Raw genomic sequence first — 24,881 nt, 5'->3', positions numbered from 1 at the left:
CGCCTGGTCAGATTAGTACATTTACCCACATTCGCAGTAATTTACAACACGTACTTTCAGCGTTGATTTTTATTGCAATTGCAACCAGAGGACCTCTAGCTTACTGCGCAAGCTTTACAAAAAGAGCGACTCTCGAAAGTTCCGCTGCAGGATCGAATCTGATTGGCTTGAAAAACAATAAAAATGGCCGAAAGTTAAACACCAAATAGTTCGTTGTTTTTTGACAGCTAGGCATGGGAATTCAACTGGAAGTCCGATATTTTCGGACTTCAAATCGAAACTTTCTAGGGTCGCTCGTTTCTAGCACTGTTATGTAATTAGCCGAAAGAAAACAATTTCAAAAATGAAAGAAGAAATACAAAGTTGTAAATAGTTTTGAAACCTAATTAAGTTCAGATATTCACGGCTGTATTATCTCTAACTGCGGCCCGTTACAATTCGTTTTCTCGCGTTACTAAATCTGTGATGTACGCATGCGCTGGTTAAAGCACATGTTAGCAATAAGATTCACGATTCCTTATCTCATACCACTGGCAGGTCCATTAAGTTGGGAAGCTTTCTTGTTAGAATGATATCTAAGGAGAGTATATTTCAACAGACCAAAGGGTTTGTACTTTGTTATCAAATCATGGTTCTTCTACTGTAGTTAAGGAGCTGGAACGTTCGCCATTAATACCACCACTTGCTTGTTCTCGTTGATGTCGCTCTAACATTCTTGAACGCCTATCCTGCCAACTTTTCCGAAAATCGTTGAGTTCTTCGTCCATGCTCATGATCTCCATGCTGTGTTTGGAGACCAGCTGCTCTGAAGGGCCCTGACCAAACGATAGCCGCGGGGTCGGGCGGGTCTCTAAGTCTTCCAGGACAATGGTGGCAGTTTCTACATTGGCCGCTGAATTATAAATAAACAGTATAATCACATTAAGTATATATTTCTCCTCCAGCTAAAGATTATTTGATGTTTGCGTAGAATGTCACATATAGTCAGTGGAACATTCAAGACAAAAAATACCAAGACAAAAAATGTTAATGCAACTGTTTCCTTTCAGAAAATCAATGATTTGGGGAGAGGTCGTCCATTCTTGTTATCGCTGATCTTTTAGATTATTGATGAGTCAGGCATCGAACTCAATCTTACCTTCACCGGTACTTTGTTTTTTGGTTTTAAGTTTCCGTCTTCTGTACATCTCCCAGCCGATCCCTGCAGCAATGAGCAGCACAAACAGCGAGAGTCCGCAGTACACTGCGATACTGAATATTCCTCCGCTGCCAAAATAATCCTCTGCAACGCTTATCTTCTCCTGCGGGACCAGAAAACACAGACATTTCTGTCGCTACACAAAACAGACTTTTACCAAGTTCAGTATCCAACACTCAACACTCGACCTGAATGTTTTTCAAAATCCCTCGCTTTCTGGTGACCCCCCCCCCCCCCCCCCTTCCTCTCCGATGCGTCTACTGCGTCTACCTTCTAAGATTTTGACTAATGAAAATTTATGAAAATAAAAACTATTGTTTATAAAAATACAGTATATGCCCATAAAACGAAACGAAGACTCTGGAAACAAGAATGCTGCAAGGCGTCTTGTACTGACCTTTGTGGTTCCCGTGTTTTCTGCCAGAATATGATAAAGCCATTGCTCTTCGGTTTGCATGTATTCTCTAAAGCATCTCACAAAGCGGCTGGCGTTGACAGCAAGAATTGCTCCATACGCCACGTGACTGCTAAGAATATTGCCGACCTATCAACAAGGAACGCAGTGGTCATGTGTACTGGAAGTTATGACCATATAGAGCAGTTTTCAATTGAGTGTCGTAAAACCAAAATCAAAGTAATCACTCTAGCCGATCACAAAGAACAGAGACAATCCATTAAACCAATCAAAACTCGAAGCAAATACATGTAGCCGGCAAGAAGCGCGGCAAAACGTGCGCAAGCGAGTCACGATTGGTTTTGGTTTTACTTCCGATTGACTGAGAAAGTGGCGTGAGAGTTTTAAACCAATCACTGAGCGTACTAATGCAAAACCAATGCAAACGCGAATTACTTTCGACACTCAAGTGAAAACCGCTCTAAGGAAAGTCGATTAAACGAATCAATGGGGCATTTGTTCACCTGTATGTTATGTTGAGTAAGGGCGTTGATATGATGCTTAAGTCCGTGTACATCCACTAAAGCGCCTTCCACGCGACGGTCAAGTACATATTGAAACACTTCTTCACTGCTGACCAGAGCTGGGTAACATAAAAATCTTCAGTTACAATTCCAAATTTGTTAAATTTAAGATACCTTTTTGACGAGGGTCTAAAGCATATTCATAACTTTTCTGAAGATAAGTCATGGGAATATAGAAAAACTTATTAACTGGTCCAGTGATGTTAGTTTAATGCGTGCATCACCAAATTTTCATGCAAACATTTTTTGAAACGAATGAATTGATATTTAATGTTGACTGTATTAGAATAAAGATATGCAAAGAGGAGAGCTTTATTAAGTGTGACGCGTTGAATCATTCCGTTGAACCACTGTTAAACCGGTTAAATAAACAGAATAATGGAAAATGGAAAATTAATGGAAAATTGAACCATCATCGAAAAAACTAGCCTTACTTCCATTTGGATAGCTGTTTAAGCTTTAACCTAAGCGTTCAACCGCCATTCATTTGTCTCCTGTTCAACATCGGACAAACACTTTCATACAGATTTCGATAATTTCTCGAACCATTCACTGTCTACTTCAAGCTTGTTTAGTCCAGATAAATGTTTCGAAAGGTGAACGGTACCTGTTTGTCACTGTTGATTTATAATTAAGCCGAACGTTTTTGTTTTGTTGTGGCCCTGCGAGTTTTTGCTGAAAAAACTACGAGGTTGGCGCGTGAGTCACACCACGCAGTGACGGCATCTGTGCGTCTGTACTTTAATAGATGACAGACATCAACCAATCACAACGCGCGCAGTAGCTCGGTTATTGAATAATCGCTCAAAGAAAACTTCGGCTCGTAGACTAATTGTCAAATAGAAAAAATACAAGAACCAATCAGATACGCGAATTTCTTTTATTTGATAATTCATGTCAAACTAAGGAAGCAAACACATGTGAAAAATAATACTGAGATCTGACTAACCTTCTACTGTGGCAATTTCACGAATCCCGAGCTTGTGTTCCTCACTATGATTGACAGCTGACACCTGCCATTCATGTCATACAAATAAATCGCTTTAGTCTACCTCCTTATCGACTATTGCCATTTAATTTCACAGGCGGCGGAGCAGGGGGTGGGGGACTTAGCCCTCACACATTTCAGTGTCGCAAGTATCGCTAGCGCAGCATAAAATTGGTTTGTCTAGACACAAATCATTTTATCAGGATCGTGCTTGGCGGGATAATATATGGTGTGGGACTTTCAACGAAACTCTCGCTTATGTCCAGGAAGAACCAGCGTACATTTTCTGCCCTCTGACGTCTAAAGAACAACTCAAAAAGCACCATAAAGCAGGATTGTCTCAGTGAACTGCCTAGTTATGCATTGTCACAAATCGATTACCGACACACCGGACATAGCCTCCCACGCAGTCGTTCTTAGGGGCGATCGCGTTACACTCCTCCTAACGCGATCGCCCCTAAGAACGACTGCGTGGGAGGCTACACCGGACACTGTTAAAGACATTTTGGGAAATTTGAGTACGGTGGTGTCCCTCCCCCCCCCCGGGGTGGGGGGGTATGCACTTGGCTTGGAGTACGTTGCTCCGCCTTGTTTCAAAACACACCACCGCCTCTGCATTTAAGGTAATTGACTAACGACTGGCTCCGATTTTATTAATGAAATGCTTACATCACTGAGGTTGAAATAATATTATACGGCACTTGGCATGCGAAAATGACAAATTTACTGGTGTGGAGATTGTCCAACTCATGTTTCGCCGCTCTCCTTTTGACGAACTCTTTTGTATCGTGTTTTCTTGCATTATTTTCAGTGTTTAGGAAAAATATAGGAAAAATGTTTCGTGTTTCATATTTAATTTCTTGGCAGGGAATGGTATATTCCTAGGGAAACGAAGAAACAGATCTTAGAACTGATCACAGATTATTCTAGTTCATTTCAGTAAAAAGGTAACAAGGCAAGACTGCAACATTTGGAGCTTGTGTTTCCGCACTGAGTTCCTACCTACCATGACCCCCCTAAGGCTAGTTCGTCCTTCTAGACTGACTGAAGTGCCTACCTACCATGACCCCCCTAAGGCTAGTTCGTCCTTCTAGACTGACTGAAGTTAATGACGTGGTGATGATGCTGATAAACATGGTGATGATGATAAGTCCTGCCAACATCCACACCAGCCCCAGCAGTTTACCAGCAATTGTTTTGGGTGCTTTGTCTCCATATCTGTAAAAATATAATAATTGAAAAATTCTGTTTATGATTCCATATATAGTTAAGTGAAACATCTTTCTACTAGCTAGTCCAGCACCTAAACAACCCCTTCTCCACTTATGTGTTTTTCACCCCTTCCCTTGACGGGAGTTTAACCAAAGCCACCCAAGATATACCCGGTGGGAAGTTGAACCGATAGATAGAATTTACTAATACTAATTTTCACTAAATAACTTTTCTCATTGAACTCCTTGCGTTAAAAGTCCATTGCCGCTGCTATTTTAGTTGTGAAAAGGCAGAAACTACAGTGGAATCTCGATATCTCGAACCTTCTTGGAGACAAAAATTGGTTCGAGAATCGAGTTAAAACTGCGGTGTTCGACTGAGTGAAACAAATCCAAGGAAAAGACTTTTGGTTCGAGTTTTCGGTCGGTTCGGGAAAACGAGGATGCTAGAAATCGGAATTCCATTGTATTATGAGATTATCTAAAAAAAATTTCAGGTTACTGGACTTAGATTGTGTTTAGGATTGGGGGCCGGATTGGGGGCCGGATTGGGGGGGACCGGATTGGGGGCCGGGAGCATGCTCAGGGCCGAGAAATCATGTTCAGTGTATGATTTGTTCAGCGATATTTTCATAAGGTTTCTTTATAACATTTCCATGAACACACTTCTATTCCCTGAGGGTCCTGAAGGGGTAAAATGGGAACTGGGATTTGCCTATTTTTTCACTGGGAAAATGGGATTTAGGTCACTGGGACTGGGATTCGGAAACAAAAAATGGGAATGGGAAGCGCATCAGTACATGACTAAACCTGCATATTTTGCGCTACCTTATATAATGTTATGTTCTTAAAGTCCGGCAAAAAATAGTTCAAACTGACGCTGAAAATTCTGAAACGAAACGACCGCACTGCACGAGTGTCCATGAAGTCTTGATCAATTTTCGTGTAAGTGATTAAGTTACTCAACGGAACAGCTATGACTGAGGATCAGCACAAATGGAATATTTAAAAGAAGTGACAGCAAGTTGTTGTCAGTCAGGGTAGTGGTAGGTACGGGATAAAAACTTGATAGCTTTAGTTAAAGCTTCAAAAAATTCTATTATTCTCTACAAGACAAACGAACAAATGAAAAGTGATATTCTCAACAATATTAGTGATGATAACTAGCAGAGCATGATTTTGGATAGTCGTATTAGTCAAGTCGTTAAACTATCCCTTCTGCGACCCAGGTGCGAAAAGAAAGTCCAGGATAACTTGCATGTGCATGCTTTTAAAAACAAACCAATGAAAAACGACAGAGAGGTGTGGCATTTCTTACATGTAGCGTGTGTGCGCTAAGGTAAAAATAGCTCGCTTAAATGAAAAACTGAACTATGCAAAATAGGTACTAAATCCACAATTACAACTTTTTTAATTTATCGTCTGCGCGCGTGCGTGTCCAAAGGTGCTGTGGAATATGGTTTGGTCACCCCCGGGTGGTCACCCCCCTTTTTTGTAAGGTGGGGGGGTGGGGGGCGACGGATTTCTAAGCATGCGCATACAAGTTATTCTGGACTCGCTCTTCCTGCGCCTGGGTTCAATCCCTATATTGGGCACCGAAGGGAAAGTTCAGAGAGTAGGCTACGTTTAGGACAATCAAAACAACACAGATATAATGCACTTGAGACCAGATTTTCCACGCACTGGGAATTTCACTGCTGGGACTGGGATTTAGACAAAAAATAGGCTGGGAAATGGGATTTGGGCAAAACTTGGGCTGGGAAATGGGATTTGGTACCCTCCCTTCAGGACCCTCTTCCCTCGAACCACAAACGAAACACGCTGTTAAAGCAGCGTCGAGTGACTTTGATTCTTATTTGTTTATAATAAGTTTACTGAACGGTCCAATCAACTTTGCCATGGCGCTAAACAATGTAATCAAAACCAATTACCTAAGCTGTGGTGCTTGTAACACTCCGTAAAAAAACATTGGCATACTGGTCATTAATTAATATTTCCCTTTGGAGTGTATTCAGTACTGATGAGTTTATGGAGTGTTTGACGAGTCTTTTTATCTAACTGACATTTATTTCCTGTTAGCTTGAAATTCTTTGTAAATGTGAAATGAATGAATTTTGTTTGCTTGAAAGAAAAATAAACAGGTATTAGGGTTTCTTTCTTTTTAAATTATTTTTTTAAAAAATAAAAAAAAAAAAAATTTTTTTTTTTTTGCTGTAAAATTATAGGAGCCCCCCGGGGGAGAGTTTTACGGGGAAAAAAAATTTCTCCATTTGATTTGTAAAATTTTTATCCATTTTTTTTTTTTTTTTTTTTTTTTGTTCCTTTGTTTTCCCCAAAAATATAAATGACGGGGGGGAAAAACCAAACGTTTTTTGGAATTTAAAATTCAAAGTTCGCATTTCACTGAAAACCGCAATAAGTTGTGTCAGCTTGTTTTTTATTCGTATTACCTGCTTTTTACGTATTTTTTTAATTATGGCGTAAAAAGACAATTTATATCGTAATTAGTAACAGAATTTTGTTTTCTGCTCCATCGCCGATGCCACAGGCAATGTCAAATACAATTCTACCAGCTGTTGGACCTCTCTTAGTAGCGTTTCTGGGAGAGGAGTTTCTTTGATAGTCCTTCACCATATTATTTCGCCAAGCACGATCCTAATATAATGAAACGATTTGTGAAAAAATCACTAGACTGAATATCTTGATAAACCAATTTTATGCTTCGCTAACAACGTTTTTTTTTTTTTGGGGGGGGGGGGCTACAGCGACCCTGCTCCCCCTGCTCCGCCGCTTATGTCAAACTAGTACTTTAGATTCTGTGGATTTAGGTTCGTTTAACTTGATCCACAACAAGTTAGCTGTTTAATTGTGTTAATGGCCGCTCGTCTTACTTCCTTAATTTTCCAACAATATAGCATCGGGTTTAGTGTTGAGTTAAACAATGTTAGCGTTGATGAAAACATCCAAGCGACAATAAGAGATGGAAGCATTCCTCTGGTCGCCATCAAACCTGTAACTATACCAGTTGGAAGGTAGCATACAGGTACTGAAAACTGTACCCACAATGCACTGGACACTGTCTTTCTGTATCGCGCTATGTTCAATGGCTCATGTCCGTTTGGTTGTCCTTGGTGAACGTGTATTTGAGCTTGATGATGAAGGAGCTTTAGGTAAATCTTTGTATAACAGCAGGTTGAGACTACTAGGCATAATGGAACAGATAAGGAGATATAATAAAAAGTGATATCACCGATCCATAAACCTGAGGTAATAAGGCCAATACTCAAAATCCAAAAACATATCACAATCATCAGCACTCGTTTAGAAGTAACCACTTCTCTGTATCTCATGCCCAGTAACAGGGCGAGAAGTCTGTCCACGCTTATTGCTGTCAGTGTGAGCAAAGATACCGAACACAACAGTAAACCTACAAAAATACCGGCAGTTATAAGGTCATAGCAAAGATTCAAGTTCTCATGTTCGATTGTCATGAAAAATATGATAAAAAATGGCTCCGTGAGAATGCCAACCAAGAAATCAGTGAGCGCCAGTGAACGTAACAAGATCTTTGAAGGTGAATGAAGGGACGACTCCTTGTGAAGGGCAGCTAGGATAACAGTATTACCTAACGTTGACGTGATTGTGAGAAAAACATTCGAGGCTACAAGAAACCATAATGCACTGGTTCCTTTTAAAGGTGCCGTACAATAATTTTGTGTACGTCGGCTTCCAGCTTGCTCAGTATCTTCCATGTTCAGTATTGTAAACCCTATTTCACTGCTAAACAGTCTCCGCGGATGATATCCTGTGGCAGCTTCATGCACTGATTGGGGATGTTTATATTTGAGATGCGACTTCAAATGTCTCCAATATTTATACCCTTGGCAAGGTAGCTAGAAACTGCGCATGTCTAAAAACATCAGCTTGTTTGAAATTCATTTAATGTCATCATATTGACGTGTTTGTGTGTCGGTAATTGTATTAATTTAAAATTTCCAATAGGATCTGAAATTAAAAGTTTTAGTCACGATGCAATCTGTATTATATTTTTTGAAAGGACTGCATGGCAGATGTTATCATTCAATGCCAACCAAGTTATAATTATGGGGCTCATCATAAAACGGTCAATTGCTTAACTCTTATTGGCTTAGAGCGGATGCATTATATTTGTCAGTGATAAAATGGAGTTATATTTATATTATTTGCTTGATGTGAACAACCAGGTTTATTAGATTTTTTGTTTTTATTTTTAATTAAGTGGTGTGAGCTTGATTTTTACTCTTATTTCCTGCTGTCCCTTTGTTGTCATAAGTAAATTTATATTGTAACTGAATTACTACTGTGTTGTTTTTTACCACAGAAAAGCGTCACAGTTTTAATTTATACAACGACTTTATATTATATTATAAATAAATATATACTTTTCTTTTAATTCCATCACTAAATTTAAAATTGAATGTCAGTCAGTTTTATTGTGTATAGTCTTTATGCGAGGTCACGTACGATAGGGATTTAAGTAAGTTTTTGCTCTGCACTCTTCATTCATTGTTAACGGCTTAGACGAAATAAATTGTCGCAATATTCATCTCAACATTCGTTTCGTTGTGACTGTGTGCGGTCAAATAATTCAGATAATTTTACCTGATAAAAAAATTATTTTAATATTAAAGCTTACTGAAGGTGCGAAATAAAACTATCATATGTTGGTGAGTCTTATATGTCTATGTTCGTTGTTTTGTTCTACATAATTTATGTTTACAACAATCTCTTTTCACAGATAACCATAACAATGTGCCATTCAACCTGACAATGCTTAATTGCAACAGCTAAGCAATACTGTTTTCGCAAATTCCTATTTACATTAACTATAACAATGATTTAGCAGGCAAAATATTTTAGCCTTGGTCTAAATATTTAAGTATCAGCAGATTCACCAGCTAGGTTTTGGTTTCTGTCTCCTGTCCTTTCCGGCTGTTTTTGTATTTACAGTCAACTCTCTCTTAACGGACACCTCTATAAGACGGACACCTCCATAAGACGGACACTTGGTGATGGTCCCTGCCGTTTTTCAGCCATTATACTGTTATCAAACTCCTTATAAAACGGACACCTCTCTAAGACGGACAACGGACACTTTGAAATCATTAACGGACACTTGAGAAGTGTTTTTTTATCATGTTGTATTAGTGAAAATACTTTCCATCTTCGCAAAGTTAGTCAGTGCCCTAAGGATACGTGTATCAAGTACCAAGCTTTCTAACCACAATCAATGACGCTTTAACGGATTACTTCTTTGCTTACGTATATGGACACTTAAGAGGTCGTTCTCTTCTTACAGTATAACAGTTAGTAGAAGCTCTCAATTCTTGCTCTAAAAAGCAAATACGGTCCTTTTATTATTTTAGTCTTGTTGCAGTTAGCAAAGGTTTGTTACATTGTGCAAAGGTTTAGCTTTTATTATCTCAGAATTACTGGTGTCATGTTACCTCGACTTTCTACAGAGCGGACACCTCTCTAAGACGGACAGCTGCGGCCGGTCCCGAAGGTGTCCGTCTTAGAGAGAGTTGACTGTATACATTTTTAAGTTAAGCATTTGTAACAATTTTGCGACAAAGAGCCGCTCCAAGAGAATCCCCACGCACAAATCAGTAACTGCCAGGGAACGCAACAAGATCTTAGAGGGTGGATGAAGGGACGACTCTTTGTAAAGGGCAGCTAGGATCAGAGCATTGCCGGAAGTTGAGGTAATGGCGTGAATAATATTAAAGATCACAAGCATCCAAAATGCGTGGGTTCCTCTTAGGCCATCCCCTTTTTTTTTTTCGTTTATCGTCGTATGTGTTTTCTGATTTTGGGTCGGTCGGTCGGATAAAAAAAAAACAAAAAAAAAGGGGAGTCTGGAACTAGGAGGCCCGGTCCTCGCTATGTCCGTGGGCCTGGGGCATGGTTACAGTCACATGGCGGCAATGGGGAGGATCGCGTCGTGGTTACTCAAACAGAACAGCGTAAAGGATGAAACATTATTAGTGTCATGCCTTCTTCCTTCTGTATAATTTTTTTTTTTTTTAAACGCGAAATCTGGTCGGTGACGCGCAAACAGAGAAAAAAGGGGATGGCTTAAAGATTACGCACAAAGAAATCCAATTCTTTACCAGCTTTAATAACCAAGTTCAGTGTTAGATTGATACAGCGCTAACGAATCTGACCAACCGGTATTCAACTTGGTGTGCAATGGCGGTAAGACTTAGGCGAAACTTTGTGTGATGCATGCGTCTTCAAATATTATTGCGGTTTTCAGTGAAATGCGAACTCTGAAATTCAATCTTCAACTAACGGTTTACGCTTTTTGCTGCCGTCAATCATTGTAGCGGACCTCTCGGGAAACAGACGTTCACTTCAACTGGCCCAGTTGAAGTGACGGTCAAAAGGTCACGTCTGTCAGTTGTGATTGGTACATTTCGGTCCATTTTGTTTGTTTCTGTTTTTCATGGTTCGTTAGCTGCCGCCATAATTATGATTGACGGCAGCGAAAACGCAATCGTAAGTTGGATTTCGAATTTCAGAGTTCGCATTTCACTGAAAACCGCAATAATTCTCGAAACTTCTAAAGCTAAGCCGATTGTCATAAAAAGACTAGAACGAAAACGACAAAGTTGCTTTTCCGCAGTTCGTTTTAAAATTAATTAAACCCCTGTGCGTGCAGGATTGTTTACCTGTCATATAAATAAAATATATAGCTGAGCGATATGAGTTCATTGTATGAGTTATATGAGTTCAATTTCTTTTAATTTATCGAGTTTTCAGCTGGATGTAGGACGCCATTGTGTTCCAAGGAAATTATTACCACCAGAGGGAACCCAAGTATTTTTATATACCACTCATTGACAGTAATTTACTTTTATATAATTAATATTTGGCAGTCTCTGAATTCGTTATGTCAGTGAATTTAAAAGTGGGGGTGTTTTTTTGCTCCATAAGAAAAAGGGCTTTCTATAAGACATAGTAGCACAAGCATAGTAAACCTCACTTTCGTTCAAAGAGCCCGAAACTTGTCATATTTGTAAAGTTTACCACCTTGTGTTTATACTAACTTGATATACAACATCGATAAAACAAACAAAACAAGAAGCCTTAATATTTATTCCAGAGAAGTAACACCTGTTGTGAAAAACCTTTTAAAAAAGGAAAAAATAAAGTCCGTTTATCTACAGTTCGATCCGGTCAATTCAAATTCAGTTCAGTTTTTGAATGCACTTGAATCATGCTGACAACTCAGTTGAACTGAAGCCTCAAAAACGACAAAAACAATACAAGAAATGTCAATAACTCCTTTCAAAACTGATATGCATTTCAGTTTGAGTCAAATCTTATCCATAAAACTACTAGTAAATAAAAATGAGGTGAAGAAGAGCAAGAGGAAAGAAAGTGACTTCGTGCATTTAGGTAAGAGAGTTCACTAAAGTTATTAAACGATTATTTTAGCTGTCAGTAGGGTATAGAAAAAATACTTCATCACCATTGCTAATATTCTTTTGGCCTCCAATGATAAAAATAATGAAATTGTACAACAGTTAGTCAAGTAAAGAATTGATTGATTGATCGATTTATTAAGGGCAGGTCGTTCAATTTTATATTACATTTGGTATGATGAATAAATAGCCTGTCGCGCACCCAAATAATCACGGAATGCCTTTTCGTAGCTACACGCAAATTTGAAGACGCATCACAAAAACCTCGAGCTTGGCTTAGCCTCATTCCTCATTATATTTCACAAGGGCTCATATCTGCAGATCATCCAATACGACTGTTTAGCATAATAGTAAACATGGAAGATGGAGACGAACATGGAGACATTTGCAATTCATCTCTACTAATAGGAAGGCATGTACCGAGGTTTCTTGTAGCTTTTCATATTTTTCTCGCCATCACCTCAACGTTAGGTAATACTGTGATCCTAGCTGCCCTTCACAAGAAGTCGTCCATTCATCCACCTTCCAAGATCCTGTTACGTTCACTGGCGCTCACTGATTTCTTTGTTGGGATTCTCGTGGAGCCGCTTTTTGCCACACATTTTATAACAGTAGCTATAGAATACGAAAGGTTGGATCTTTGTTACCTAATTCATGATATTAGTTTTTTTACCGGTGAGGTGTTGAGTTTGGTCTCGTTGTTCACACTGACCGCAATAAGCGTGGACAGACTTCTCGCCCTGGAACATGAGGTCAAACTTATATTTTATCATTATATGCCTTGTATTATGTATAATTGTCTCAACTTCCTGTTACATTAAGATCTACTTAAAGCTCCTTCATCATCAAGCTCAAATACAAGAACACCAAGGACAACCAAACGGACATGAGCCATTGAACATAGCGCGATACAGAAAGACAGTTTCCAGTGCATTGTGGGTACAGTTTTTAGTCCTTGCATGCTACCTTCCTATGGGTATAGTTATGATTTTAATTACAATTAGAGGAGTGACCTCATATCTTATTGTCGCTTGGTCATTCTCATCAACACTTATGTTCTTTAACTCAACTCTGAAAAGGTAAAAAGGTAAAGTCTGTGTCCGAGCCATGAGGCTTATACAGCCGGAGCTTATCTCGGTTTCCGTAGCATTAAGCGACTAGGAGTATTGCTACTCCCCCCTGGATGGGATGCTAGTCCATCGCAGGGTTACCCCCAGCAGTAAATTCCCCGGTACCCATTTATACACCTGGGTGGAGAGAGGCACTGCGAGAGTTAAGTGTCTTGCCCAACGCAGCTCCCCGGCCAGGCCTCGAACCCGGGCCGTTCGACTCGGAGTCGAGCGCGCTAACCATTAGGCCACCTCGCCTCCCCAACTCAACTCTGAACCCGATTGTATATTGCTGGAAGATTAGAGGAGTAAGACGAGCGGTTATGGAAACTATAAGACAGAGAGAGGGTGAATATGAAGGATCATTTACTGAACCTCAGATAAAAAGACAAGAAGAAAAAAATTGAAGATTGGAGTACTATGAAGTATACGTGTTTAGTTTATAGCCTATACCTTCTGAGTAAGTCATCTGAGTAAGTGCATCAATCTGTACCAACAATAATAATAATAATAATAATAATAATAATAATAATAATAATGATAATAATAATAATAAAAGATTTATATAGCGCCATATCCATGGCTCATGGCGCTTTACAGTAAAAATATTATTAAAAAGTGAAATTTACTTAAAACATTTACATCAGTGATAAAAGGAAATACTAACATAAAATAGCTGAGCTGTAAAAATGGAAATAAAAACTAAGAATCATTAAAATCTTTAAATGAAAAACTAACTCATTAACTAACTTAACTAAGTGACTAACTAACTGTCTAACTGAACTATCTAATTTACTGGTTAACTGACTAACTAAATGCAGAGAATACTACCAAATAAAAAAACTGAACAAGTCTAAGAGGTTTCGGCGATGTGTTTTGGGAAGAAGGCTAATGATTATTGAAGAATGTGGTCTTAATATTTCACGAACAATTGTGTAGCAATTCAGTTTTCTTTTAAAACCGTAGGAAGTTTCTACTGGTGTAATCAACGTATTTAATGTATTGCACCAGCGTAACTGAATAAAAAGAGAGGAACACTTGCTAAAAAATCATTTCTGACAAAACATCAGCACTTACGGAAAACAAGTATCAATTAATATTCTTGCTGCTTATTTACCAGAATATAAATATTGTATTGTAAAGTCCAGCTGAAATAAATTTGAGACCTTGATTAGATGTGCTGCCTTGTGTCTCACTGGCCTGAATATAAATGATGTCTGACATCATGGAGAAAAATTAGATGTATTTGTTGTTAACGAGGCAACTGAAAAAGAACAAAAAGCTAAATAATTTGAGGAGATATTCATGCAAGTTTTGAAAGATGAATTATCTTGCGAAGGAATCAAGCTACTTATTTATTAAGTTTTTTACTTATTTGTTGTCTACCAGCACAACTGAACAGATCAAGAACCGCTCCCTGACAATTCATTACTGATGAACCAGCAGCGCTCATGGAAAACAACAATCAGGTTTTTATAATTAAAACTTGCTGTGTGAACAGAAACTGACTTGCCATTTTAGATGAACTTTGGCCGCAGCTAACGAGTTTCAAAAAGATTTCAACCTACCAACATGAATATAACTAAACCAAGCTGGCAATTAAAAACAAGAAAGCAAACTGAATTAAAATTTTATCACAAGACATCCCTTGTAATCACTCTGTAAGTATATTTCAAATCGAACAAACTGATTTCGCATTCAAAGATAATTTAAATCTGTTTTTAAGAAGTAAGTAAATAACACTCACCCTTCATCAAATAATGATGAGTTTTATGGATGCAAAGCTGACAAAATAAATCTAAAGTCATAAAGAATAGACTGACATTCTAACACGGATTTATATTGAAAATAAACAGCGAAGGCTGCTTCTAAGCTGCTTAATTCACACGCTTGATTCACGTTCTTTGGAACAATTTTAATTCTCGAGCCTTTTGCCTTATAACAAACTTAAGGCTACCAAGACTGCTTTTAACTGAATGAAGTTAGTCTAATATTTCCAGCCGCTCACTGCAAACTCTGCCTAAGTCTGATTTGTCGTCATGGCTTTACGAGTTATAATCACCGAGGATGAATGTTTTGCACCAAACACGTTCAATACCCACACTGACAGGCACTGATGGAAGCTGATTATCATGATGCGCAAGATGAACCTTTTTGTACTGCACGTTTATTAATTGGATCCCATGCATTGTGGTTTTGCATCATAGCCTTTCATATTTTTCTGGGCATCACTTCAATGCTAAGTAATACTGTGATTTTAGTCGCCCTTCACAAGGAGTCGTCCCTTCATCCACCCTCCAAGATCTTGTTACGTTCATTGGCGCTCACTGATTTTTGCGTTGGGATGCTCTTGGAGCCGCTCTTTGTCATTTTTTTAATGACTGTGGTTAACAAAAGCTTGAATCTTTGCCGTGAGATCGTTGTCTTTACCCTTTTTGCAGGCCAGGTTTTATGTTGCGTGTCGTTGTTCACACTGACCGCAATAAGCGTGGACAGACTTCTCGCCCTGTTACTGGGCATGAGATACAGACAAGTGGTTACTTTTAAAAGAGTTCTGTTTAGTGTGATTTGGTTTTGGATTCTGAGCATCGGCTTTGCCACCGTGGTGTTTTGGAACAAGAAGATAACAGCATGTTACGTCGCGATAGTTGTTCTTTTATGTATAATTGTCTCAACTTACTGCTACATTAAGATCTACTTAAAGCTCCTTCATCATCAAGCTCAAATACAAGAACACGTTCACCAAGGACAACCAAACGGACATGAGCCATTGAACATAGCGCGATACAGAAAGACAGTGTCCAGTGCATTGTGGATACAGGTTTCAGTACTTGCATGCTATCTTCCCATGGTTTTAACTTCAGTTTCAATAGCTGTAGAAGGATTGACTTCGTCTGTTTTTTTCGCATGGACACTTTCATCAACACTTGTTTTCTTTAACTCAACACTCAACCCTGTCTTATATTGTTGGAAGATAAGAGAAGTTAGATCTTCGACGATGAACACCTTAAGACAAATATGGTGTTGTTTATGAAGCAGAAATTGTTTCACAAGCTGAGAGAGTCACTACTTTAATCTTAAGGGGATACAAAAGAAATAAACGTTTAGTAATAATCGAATAAAAATGCGCCTCGACATACGTTAACTTTTTCTTACAAGTATATACAATAATAAATGATACAATAAGCATGATTCAACAATGTGCGTATATTTATACGCCCCTAAATCGTGTAAATAATGCATGTGTCTTTAAAGTTGTTGATTCAGGTGGAACAACCTTGGGTCGCTTCTGACTCAACTTTTTAGATAGAGAATAAAACATCAGAGCCACTTATTGTGGGGTTGTATGAAATTTGAATTTTACCTTCACGGTACAGTTATATTCCTTGTTAGCAAATTCGTTATCGATCATAAACAAGTTATTCAAGTTAGACCAGTTTTTACACAGGTATCTCCTTGCGAGAATGTACTACCTAGATTTTCTCCGCTGTAAAGGTTAAAATAATAACATTAAAGTATAATAAGTTAAAAGTTATAAATGGTTTCCTGGTCCCGGTTGTTCCAATGAGGGTTAGAGATAAACTCGAGGTTAAACTTCTTACTGGGATGGTTAGTTAACCTACGTTTAAGGGACTTAAACCCCGGTTAGCATTACATAATACTTTTTGCTTGTTTTGAACACCGAAATGGCTTTCTTTGAAGTAAAATCAGCACTCAAGAAGACGAGAAATAAATTTAGAAATTATGCTATTTTGTTTTTAAGTTATGTTCAATGTTCTGAACTTCTGTCATGATTGTTCCTTTTCGCTGTCGTGGGAGCACAGGGCGTCCACCAGTATTCTCCAACGCACATGGTCCTTTGCTAATGTTTTGGTTCTTTCCCAGGAGTAGACTATTCGTTTGAACTGTTGCAGCATGGACCGCTTACAGTTATTCATGGCCGTCCAACTTTCCTCTTCCCCTGTGGGTGGTAGTGCAAGGCTTTTCTCACCACATTGTTACTTTCTATTCTGAGAGTGTGGCCAATCCAGCGCCATTTCCTTCGCTTAACTGATGTTTCTATGGTTTCCATGTTGGACTTTCTTAGCAGCTCTACATTGCTATTAACGTTCGGCAATCGGACTCCCAAGATGAGAAAACACTTGTTGACAAAAACTTGCAGCTTATAAATAATAAGTATTACCAGTTATTTATTTGCAGTTACCCGATAAAAGACAGCTCTTTGGATTACTGCTAAAAAAGGTGCTGTTTTTCCAGTCCTTCCGAAACAGCGTTTATTTAAGTTTCCATCAACCGTGCAGTTATTTTTTGGGACCATTTCTTGTTTTTTCTTAAAGTAGTCCGTGTGTCTTATATCCCCCCCATTTATGGGGGCCCCCCGCCCCGGGCCGCTGGGAGCTCCCTAACTAATTTTTGATCATATGAAAACCAGCTTTTAGAAACCGCGAAAACGTACCGTTTCTCAATTTGCAAATTTTGTTCAGTTAACTAAACTCTTTTTATGCTAAAAAATATCATTTCCTTTTGATTTCATAGGGTTTAAAAATAATTTGTAGACACTGAAGTGCATGCATATACATGTTTTAACTTACAGTGGGATTCCGATTTCTCGAACTTTCAAGGAAACTGGAAATTGGTTCGAAAACTCGGCCGAGAAATGGGAGTAGAACTGCAATGTTTGACTTTAATAATGAAGCAAATCGACGGGAAACGACTTCAAGTTATTGAGAGGCTCGAGAAAATGAGGGTTTGAAAAATCGGGAATCTACTGTACTCACGTTTGTTATATAACTCAAATTTAGAATGACAGGAGAATCTTATCTTTTATCTTTTTCTCAATGCAGAATTGGAGCTGAATCATATGTATTTCACTTTTATTGTTTAATATCTCTTGTTGCCTTTGAACTGAATTGACGTCTTGTCCTGTAGTCCTTTCAACTCGTGAAGTGTTTGTTCCTACCAAAAAGGTGTCATTCACCTTAATTCTGACAGCAACAGAAACAAGATGTAGAAACAGATGGGATATTGAAGGAACTATGTCACGTACGGCACAATTTGACAAAATTCAGTGTGATTTTCAAGTTTGCCAATTAAAATTCATCTCAGTTTTCCTCACCATTCGAAGCCATCCGTTCTTGCTTTTTCTCCGTTTATTGTTACGTCTTAAGTGTTTTTCTACCTAATTGGTAAACAGTTATTTTATGGTTTTCGCCGATTTGAAGACGGGCAACTTTATACACTGCAAAACGTGGTAACATGGCATTGACTCTTTACTATTTATCCTTCCCAAACTCATCAAACGAATTGCGAAATAAACTTTTAAACTGTAACAGTTTACGTAATGCAAGTATTCCTAGAGGTGTCGAGTGAACATGACACTCGAGTGTCTGCATGATATTCACACCACAATGAATCCTCCTGTTGCTGAACATTATCATCATCATTAAAGTGCGATTTAAGAAAATTTTTTGAAACGAAAGCCTAGGCCTATCAAATATGTATGTTTAAGTTATGTAGTATAAAGTTATCATAACAAATAAAAGGCTAAAATTGATTTAGAAGGTTGTTATCGAGCCGAGTGCGAGAGAGAGTGCGTCCTTCTTGATAGGCGTCCAGCCATAATGTAATAATGAGCCTGACTCTATATTCCTTCTTTAGCCGCGGCGCTTTTCTTTATCCTACTGCAGCTCGGTTTCAGACTGCTCTCCATCCTTTTATATACCAAAGGCGTTTATTAACAACCACAACACCGAATGTGAAGAATCATAAAATAGAATGGCCAGCCCTCCGATTATTGTGATGTGCCGCGATTTCTGTTCCGTGGCATGTTCCGCAGTATGTCCATGACAGCGTGTCGAACGTGTCTCATCTTCCAGCAATAAATTATTGGGTTTAAAGAAGAGTTAAGAAATACCAGAGTCCACGAGAAAAGAGAAAATCTTTTCAAAGGGATACTCGGGCCATTGACTTTGATGGCAGCCAAACAGATGAAGAAGGGCGAATAACAAACAAAAAACACGAGATACACGTAGAATATACCGACTGCAGATTTAACGAGGCTCGCAAAATTTGTCATTTCTGTAGTCTGCGCTGCTTCATTGACTTGCAGAGCCTGAATCTGATTCTTGTGGCGTCGTACGGCTAAATAGATCCTGATGTAAACCATCGTTGTAAAAAGAAGAAGAACAACAACACTAACGGACAGAAATATGGATCGAATACCTGGAGCAACCCACAACGTCGTCAAAGAAAAAAATGCACTAAGCACCCATATTAACATCACCACAGCAACAACACGCTTGTAAGTCACAAGTTCCCGGTATCTGAGATGAAAATGAATAGCCAAAAACCTGTCTACACTAACAGCCACAACACCAAACAACGAAGCTAACGAAAACAAAAGCATGATGACGAGAAAAACCTTGTAGTTGCTACAGCTGGGATTGGTTTGTTGAAACCACTTGACGAGAAGTGAGGTATATAGCGGTTGGGCCAATAAACCAACGCCAACATCAGAAACAGCAAGACTCAGGAGCAATGTCTTTAAAGTTTTTGGCAACGACGAAGTTTTTCTTATCACATGGAGAGTTACAATGTTTAGCATAATGGCAGTGTAAGAAAGAAAGTTGTTCAAGATACAGTTAACGATGTAAGCCCAGTAGAGGTCTTCAACTTCGGAGATTAAAGGGAAATAGTGCGGCACTGCTTCGCAAGATGATTGCTTCATGATATTAATTCAAAATCCGATTACTCAAAGTGACAAACCTCAGTAAGCGAAGAAAGTAAACTGAAGTAACCCAGAACTCGCCTACTCAGATGTTATGCGAGTGAGGTTTACATAAAATGTACTTAGAATTTTTTCAATGATGTTTGCTGTCAAATTAAGATGACAGTGCAGGCTTCTACGTGGGTACTATTTTTTAATTAATGATTAGGATAACTTAAAAAAAACCAAGACGTCATCTTTACTAGCATAAATGTCACTGAGGTTTATTAAAAAAGCCATATGTATGTAAAAACCTGAAAAGATGCCTGGGATTTGGATATTTTAGACGTAGTGAAAGATACATTGATTGAATATTATACGAAAAAGAACGGCTTAATAATGGCGAGGCCAGAATAGAAGTCATATGATTAATACGAGTTATGTTTAAAGAATAAGTTAGGAAAAGCACAGGGAGAAATATGGACATGCATCTGATATTGGCAAAAGAAAAACACACAAGCAAACAAAACAGTAATTAGTATGTTAACTTGTGGTACACCTGTTTCATGTCCCCGGTGGCGTGTGCAACGAACGCTCCATCTACAAGTGTTTCTCTTTGTCTAACAACATTTTCGAGCGAATACTACAGGACGATAAGGCTTCACATTGATGAGGTCATACGACTGAGTTAAGCCATAGACTGTTTTTCTCGTATTACTTTAACATTCAGTAGGGCTCTGTCTAGCTGGCAATTCTCTACTGAATAAATAATACGCTAGTCATAGTAAAGGAAGTGTTTGAGTATAATTCATAGAGTAATCAGACGAGCAATTTTGAAAGTTACCGTAATCGGTGAAGCGCGCAGTGCGAGGTTAACAGTGAATTTGCGAGTAGCATTTTCTGGATCAGTGGTACCACACGAGGTCCATTTTCAGTTAGGACGTATGTAACAGCATTTCTTTAATTAAAAAAGTCAGTGATATATTTCATCACCTTTACAAATATCAGAGATATAAGAAGAAAAAACAAATTCTTTTTATTAACTGCACCTTATTGACGCACGAGCGACGTAGGTGTCTAATTTCAGCGATACAATGATCGAACAGCCGTTATTGCATACCCAAATTTCTTAAGAAAAACGCATGCGGCGCGTTTGTTAAAACCAGGATTAGCACAAACTTCTAAATTTGTTTTATAATTAACAGGAATTATTATTTTTTGCAGACATGTTGAACTTTGGACAATATCGAGTAGCAGTAAAAAAAACTTTGAGCTTTGGTCGAATTATTGAAAAATCAAATTGTCGCTACTGCTGCTGCGAAACTGACTTCACGTGGCACAACAGCATGTTTAATTAATATAAGCAATTTTCCATGAGTCTTGAACATTGCTTTATTTATTTGTCTCAGGAAAAACCTTAACCTGTTTGCTAAGAAAATCCTTCTCTGATTCGAAGAAAAAAAACGAAAATAAAATGTTTCGTGCAACCACTCCACCGCGCATGACCAATCTCCTTGCCAGAGCTGTTGTTCATTTTGGTTACGTGGTTGACGAAACGAGAGCTTATAACGGTACAAAAAAAAACACTCAAAAAGTATATCTGGGGACGAGAATCGTACGAAACAAATGTATGCTGTACCTTATGAAGGCTTTGGTTGAAACGAACTCAAGTGAATTAATTAAATTATTTCAGTGAAAAAGTGTCCCAAATGTTCTGCAACGGAATACAGTTGTGCCACAATAAAACCCGCCACCACTTCTGCGCGTCTCACATTTTCCCATCTCACCACTGAACTCTTGAAACTGTCAATGCGCAGAAGCTCTTTGGTCTCGTCACACAACGCGTTACGAGCCCAAAGAGCGCCTGCGCAGGAAGCTACCTCTTAAATCGACCAGGCTGTTCAATTTTCCAATCCTTGTACAGCACTAGCCCTTATGAATCCCGCTGTGAATCTAAATGTTGCACTTACCCAACGGTTGTCATGGTGATAAAAGCCCACCAGAATCCCTCAAACACACCATGTGAAAATGACGCGGGAAACTGGTCAGTGTTTTCCTTGCGCTCCTGTGGGTTGAAATTTAAAACACCTGTAAAATTAATATTTCTGACTTTCAGTGCTGCTTGGAGTTTTTTATAACCAAAGGCCTGTAAGTATCATGTTAATAGTTGTCCTCTAGTTGTACAATGGCATGGCAATGTTTAACGAAAGAAATCGAAAATAGAGCGCCTTATCGCCAAGTCTTGAATTTTAAAATCTGTCTCCATTTTGCAGTGTTATTGTCATTTTTATTATGCTTTAGGCTTCCCTCGATCTCTCATCGCTTTAGAGATTTTCCCAGAACACTCTTACATGACCCTTTGACAAGGTGCACCAGGAAACCGTGAACACAATTAATATTTATCTTGGACATGCAAATTCCTGCAGAATGACAGTTTAAACTACAAGTAATATAAACAAATGGACAGTGGTGGAGCCAATAGGTTATTTTTTGCGAATAATGTGTGTAACTATTTCTCTGCTTTCTCTTTCAAAGTCTAATAAAAGTGTTCACGGTTTTGGTATCCCTTCTGTCAGTCACCCCGTCAATTACAATTTAGTGTGAACGCAAAAGATATGTCCCAAATCAAGCGTGAAGTCAAAATTAGTAAGAAGTGAGATTTTCCCCCGCTTGTACTCGAAAATTGGTGACCGAGCAATAAGGTTTTTAAACTGTGCAATTGGATGGCGCCCACCAACTGAATAACATACTATTGTTTAACATTAGGTCATATTCTGTTTGGATCAGCCGACCACGTTGGTTGGCATCCTTAAGCTTTGTGTTGCTTTGAGAATGTCATTCCATCACTGAATAGCCTGCGTAGCTGGCGGAATTCGCAACCGAGTGCCAGTGCTTTGTTAATGGCGAACGGCATAGACGAGCTATCACTGGGTAATTCAGCATTTTTTCAGGTTGTCCTTGCAGTACCCATTTATACTGCTGGGTGGAGAGAGGTTATGAAGAGTTTAAACTTAAAAGTATCTTGCCTATGAGAACAACAAGACAATAGCCCAGGTCTGGCTCCAACCCCAGAACTCAGGTAACACGTACCGCGCTTTTCTAAGAGTTTTGGAGCGCTTTCTTTATTCACAATTCTGGAACGAGAATGGTCAGAATGTGAAATGAGCGCGTTTTTCTATTCCGCATTCTTATTCCGGAATAGAACGCCATTCCGTCCATTCTACTTAAAGGGGCAGAATGAACAGAATATTGTGAATGAAAATACAAGACGGTGGACGGCGAGATAAGCGCTGCGGATTCAAATACGTCCCTACCGTAGAAAAAATTAGGTTACACTTTTGGACACAATGAAACATTGCTTCTAATTTGACGACTAATTTTATTGTTTCAGAAGCACGAGGCTTTTATCAAAGATTATTCGTACAAAAAAGGCAATTTGGCAAATGATTGCCGCCGACGATGAAGAAAAATGGCTGCTCTCCGTCGGCAGCGAACTCCGAGAACAGGTGGAAGTGCCTTACATTTCGTTCCGGAAGTGTCGAGAAGACAACGACAACAAGAGTCGTAAGAGCATAAAAGAGTGCAAGTTCTACACAGGGTTGGCAGAAGTGTGCGGTTACGGTAATGGGTGTTTTTTAATGCAGGCAATCCGAATTATTCCTAGCATTCTGTACCAACCATTAACCCACAACCAGAATTGTGGGTAAAAAACGCGCCCTTTATATACACTTCTATAGAAGCTTCATTAATTATCTCCACTTACCACCAACCAGATAACAACTCCAGCTAGGGTCGCTGAGATGAGAATAAACACGAGTATAGGCCAGCCTTGAAGTACAGACAGCAGCAGCTGAGTCCCGGACACATTCCCCTTGATAAGAACTGCTACCCCTGGGGACTCAAGCACCCCGACGAAGGGGAATCGACGCACGGTCTCGGCTCCCACCTTCGCTCCCACGGGCATTATTGCATCAAAGCTATTTTCGGCTAAAAGTTTATCAAGGCTAGCGGGACCCTCAGGAATCTTTGTATAGTTAACAGTCGTGTTGCTATGACAACAGCCCCTGATAACTTGGCGTAAGATAACTGGAAACATTCCTTCTAATGATGGCAAGTCTCCCCCGGTTTTTGCTTCATTGTGTTCGTCCTCGTGGTCATGTTCTTCTGGGGTGAAGATATAAGGCTCTTGGCTCCACCATAACACAGTCATCTGCTCTCCGTTGCTGCACTTGTGGTCGACACTCACCGAGTACGCCAGGCGAGCATTGTTTATAAACAAAAATATCACCATGAAATACAGTTTCGTATTTCTAACCATGATCACAAGTTTCACCGGTGCAATAACGACGCTGTTAGACAATTACTTGATAATAAAATTTGAAAGAAGAAATCCTGTACAGAACAATATAAGCAAGTGAAAAGTACGTCCGTAATTCTACACTTATAAATTGAGTTTGTGTAGTTAGTTGCTGCTTGCGCAGTGATAACGTCTTGAACAATTATTGTGGCGAAGTTTCTGCCCTGGTTCCTGCAAAGGAACGCAGCGTTACTAAAATATCTTCTTTTGTTTGTATCATAGCTTCAAGTCGAGAAACGGAGATATCTTGTCGGTTTACCCACTGTTAGATGGCAGATCCCAAGAGAGTCTGTTTGATGAGCTTTATGATTATAACTGTTCCAATGCAACAAGGCATTATGGTCAATTATACTCATTTTTAATTGGCAGTTAATCTGAAGCATTAATATTTAATGAATTGTTTCCAAGTTCTAGAATTGAAAGGAAAATAATATTTAGCTCTAGCTGTTGTTGAGGTTGGGTCGCGAAATTGTTCAGTACTTAATTAAACGTGATTCTAGACGTTACGAAAAGTTACGGGTAATCATTTCCCTCTTTTTGAGCAAGGAAGTTAACGAAGTGTTTGATTATTCAATGTTCATTAGGGAGACTTTAGTAGCTGCTAGCAACACATATTTATACAAACTTTGGTTTGTGTTATTATTTCAATTCGATAACGTATTTAACAAAACAATTTGCTCTATTCAAAAAAGATTGCCAATAATTAAGCAAAAATTGAAACAAAGGAAGATACTCTATCCACAACCATTCCAGAAATGAATATTCTATTAAATCTTTTAAAAATAAGATTATCTTTTGTTTCGCTAGGATTTGTAAGGTGTTTATTTTTAAAAACAAACCAAAATATCATATCAAATTTAATCAT

General features: G+C 38.8%; 4 protein-coding genes and 1 pseudogene across 4 annotated transcripts; 2 read left to right on the top strand and 3 right to left on the bottom strand.

Annotated features, from left to right (window-relative positions):
- Positions 1 to 60: 60 nt before the first annotated feature.
- On the bottom strand, positions 61 to 24,362 carry LOC144631435 (uncharacterized). The gene is made up of 8 exons (XM_078489862.1): positions 23,423 to 24,362; positions 21,630 to 21,724; positions 4,226 to 4,382; positions 3,126 to 3,189; positions 2,117 to 2,235; positions 1,596 to 1,742; positions 1,139 to 1,301; positions 61 to 892 (listed from the first exon to the last, which is right to left on the bottom strand). Exons 1-8 carry the CDS (start codon positions 23,975 to 23,977, stop codon positions 627 to 629), a joined length of 1,566 nt encoding a protein of 521 aa, XP_078345988.1. The 5' UTR covers positions 23,978 to 24,362; the 3' UTR covers positions 61 to 626.
- Positions 7,136 to 8,207, bottom strand: LOC144633938 (adenosine receptor A3-like). The gene has a single exon (XM_078492868.1). The coding sequence runs from the start codon at positions 8,125 to 8,127 to the stop codon at positions 7,210 to 7,212; it is 918 nt and encodes a 305-aa protein (XP_078348994.1). The 5' UTR covers positions 8,128 to 8,207; the 3' UTR covers positions 7,136 to 7,209.
- LOC144632127 (uncharacterized) lies at positions 11,547 to 13,360 on the top strand (annotated as a pseudogene).
- On the top strand, positions 14,779 to 16,112 carry LOC144631438 (melanocyte-stimulating hormone receptor-like). Its single transcript, XM_078489864.1, has one exon. The coding sequence runs from the start codon at positions 15,070 to 15,072 to the stop codon at positions 15,985 to 15,987; it is 918 nt and encodes a 305-aa protein (XP_078345990.1). The 5' UTR covers positions 14,779 to 15,069; the 3' UTR covers positions 15,988 to 16,112.
- On the bottom strand, positions 18,217 to 20,587 carry LOC144631437 (adenosine receptor A2a-like). The gene has a single exon (XM_078489863.1). It carries the CDS (start codon positions 19,678 to 19,680, stop codon positions 18,745 to 18,747), a length of 936 nt encoding a protein of 311 aa, XP_078345989.1. The 5' UTR covers positions 19,681 to 20,587; the 3' UTR covers positions 18,217 to 18,744.
- Positions 24,363 to 24,881: the final 519 nt, after the last annotated feature.

This window comes from Oculina patagonica, chromosome 12 (assembly GCF_052425735.1).
Source record: "Oculina patagonica isolate OP01 chromosome 12, crgOcupat, whole genome shotgun sequence".
In the NCBI taxonomy this organism is placed as follows: domain Eukaryota; kingdom Metazoa; phylum Cnidaria; class Anthozoa; order Scleractinia; family Oculinidae; genus Oculina; species Oculina patagonica.
This window is presented reverse-complemented; position numbering and strand designations above follow the sequence as displayed.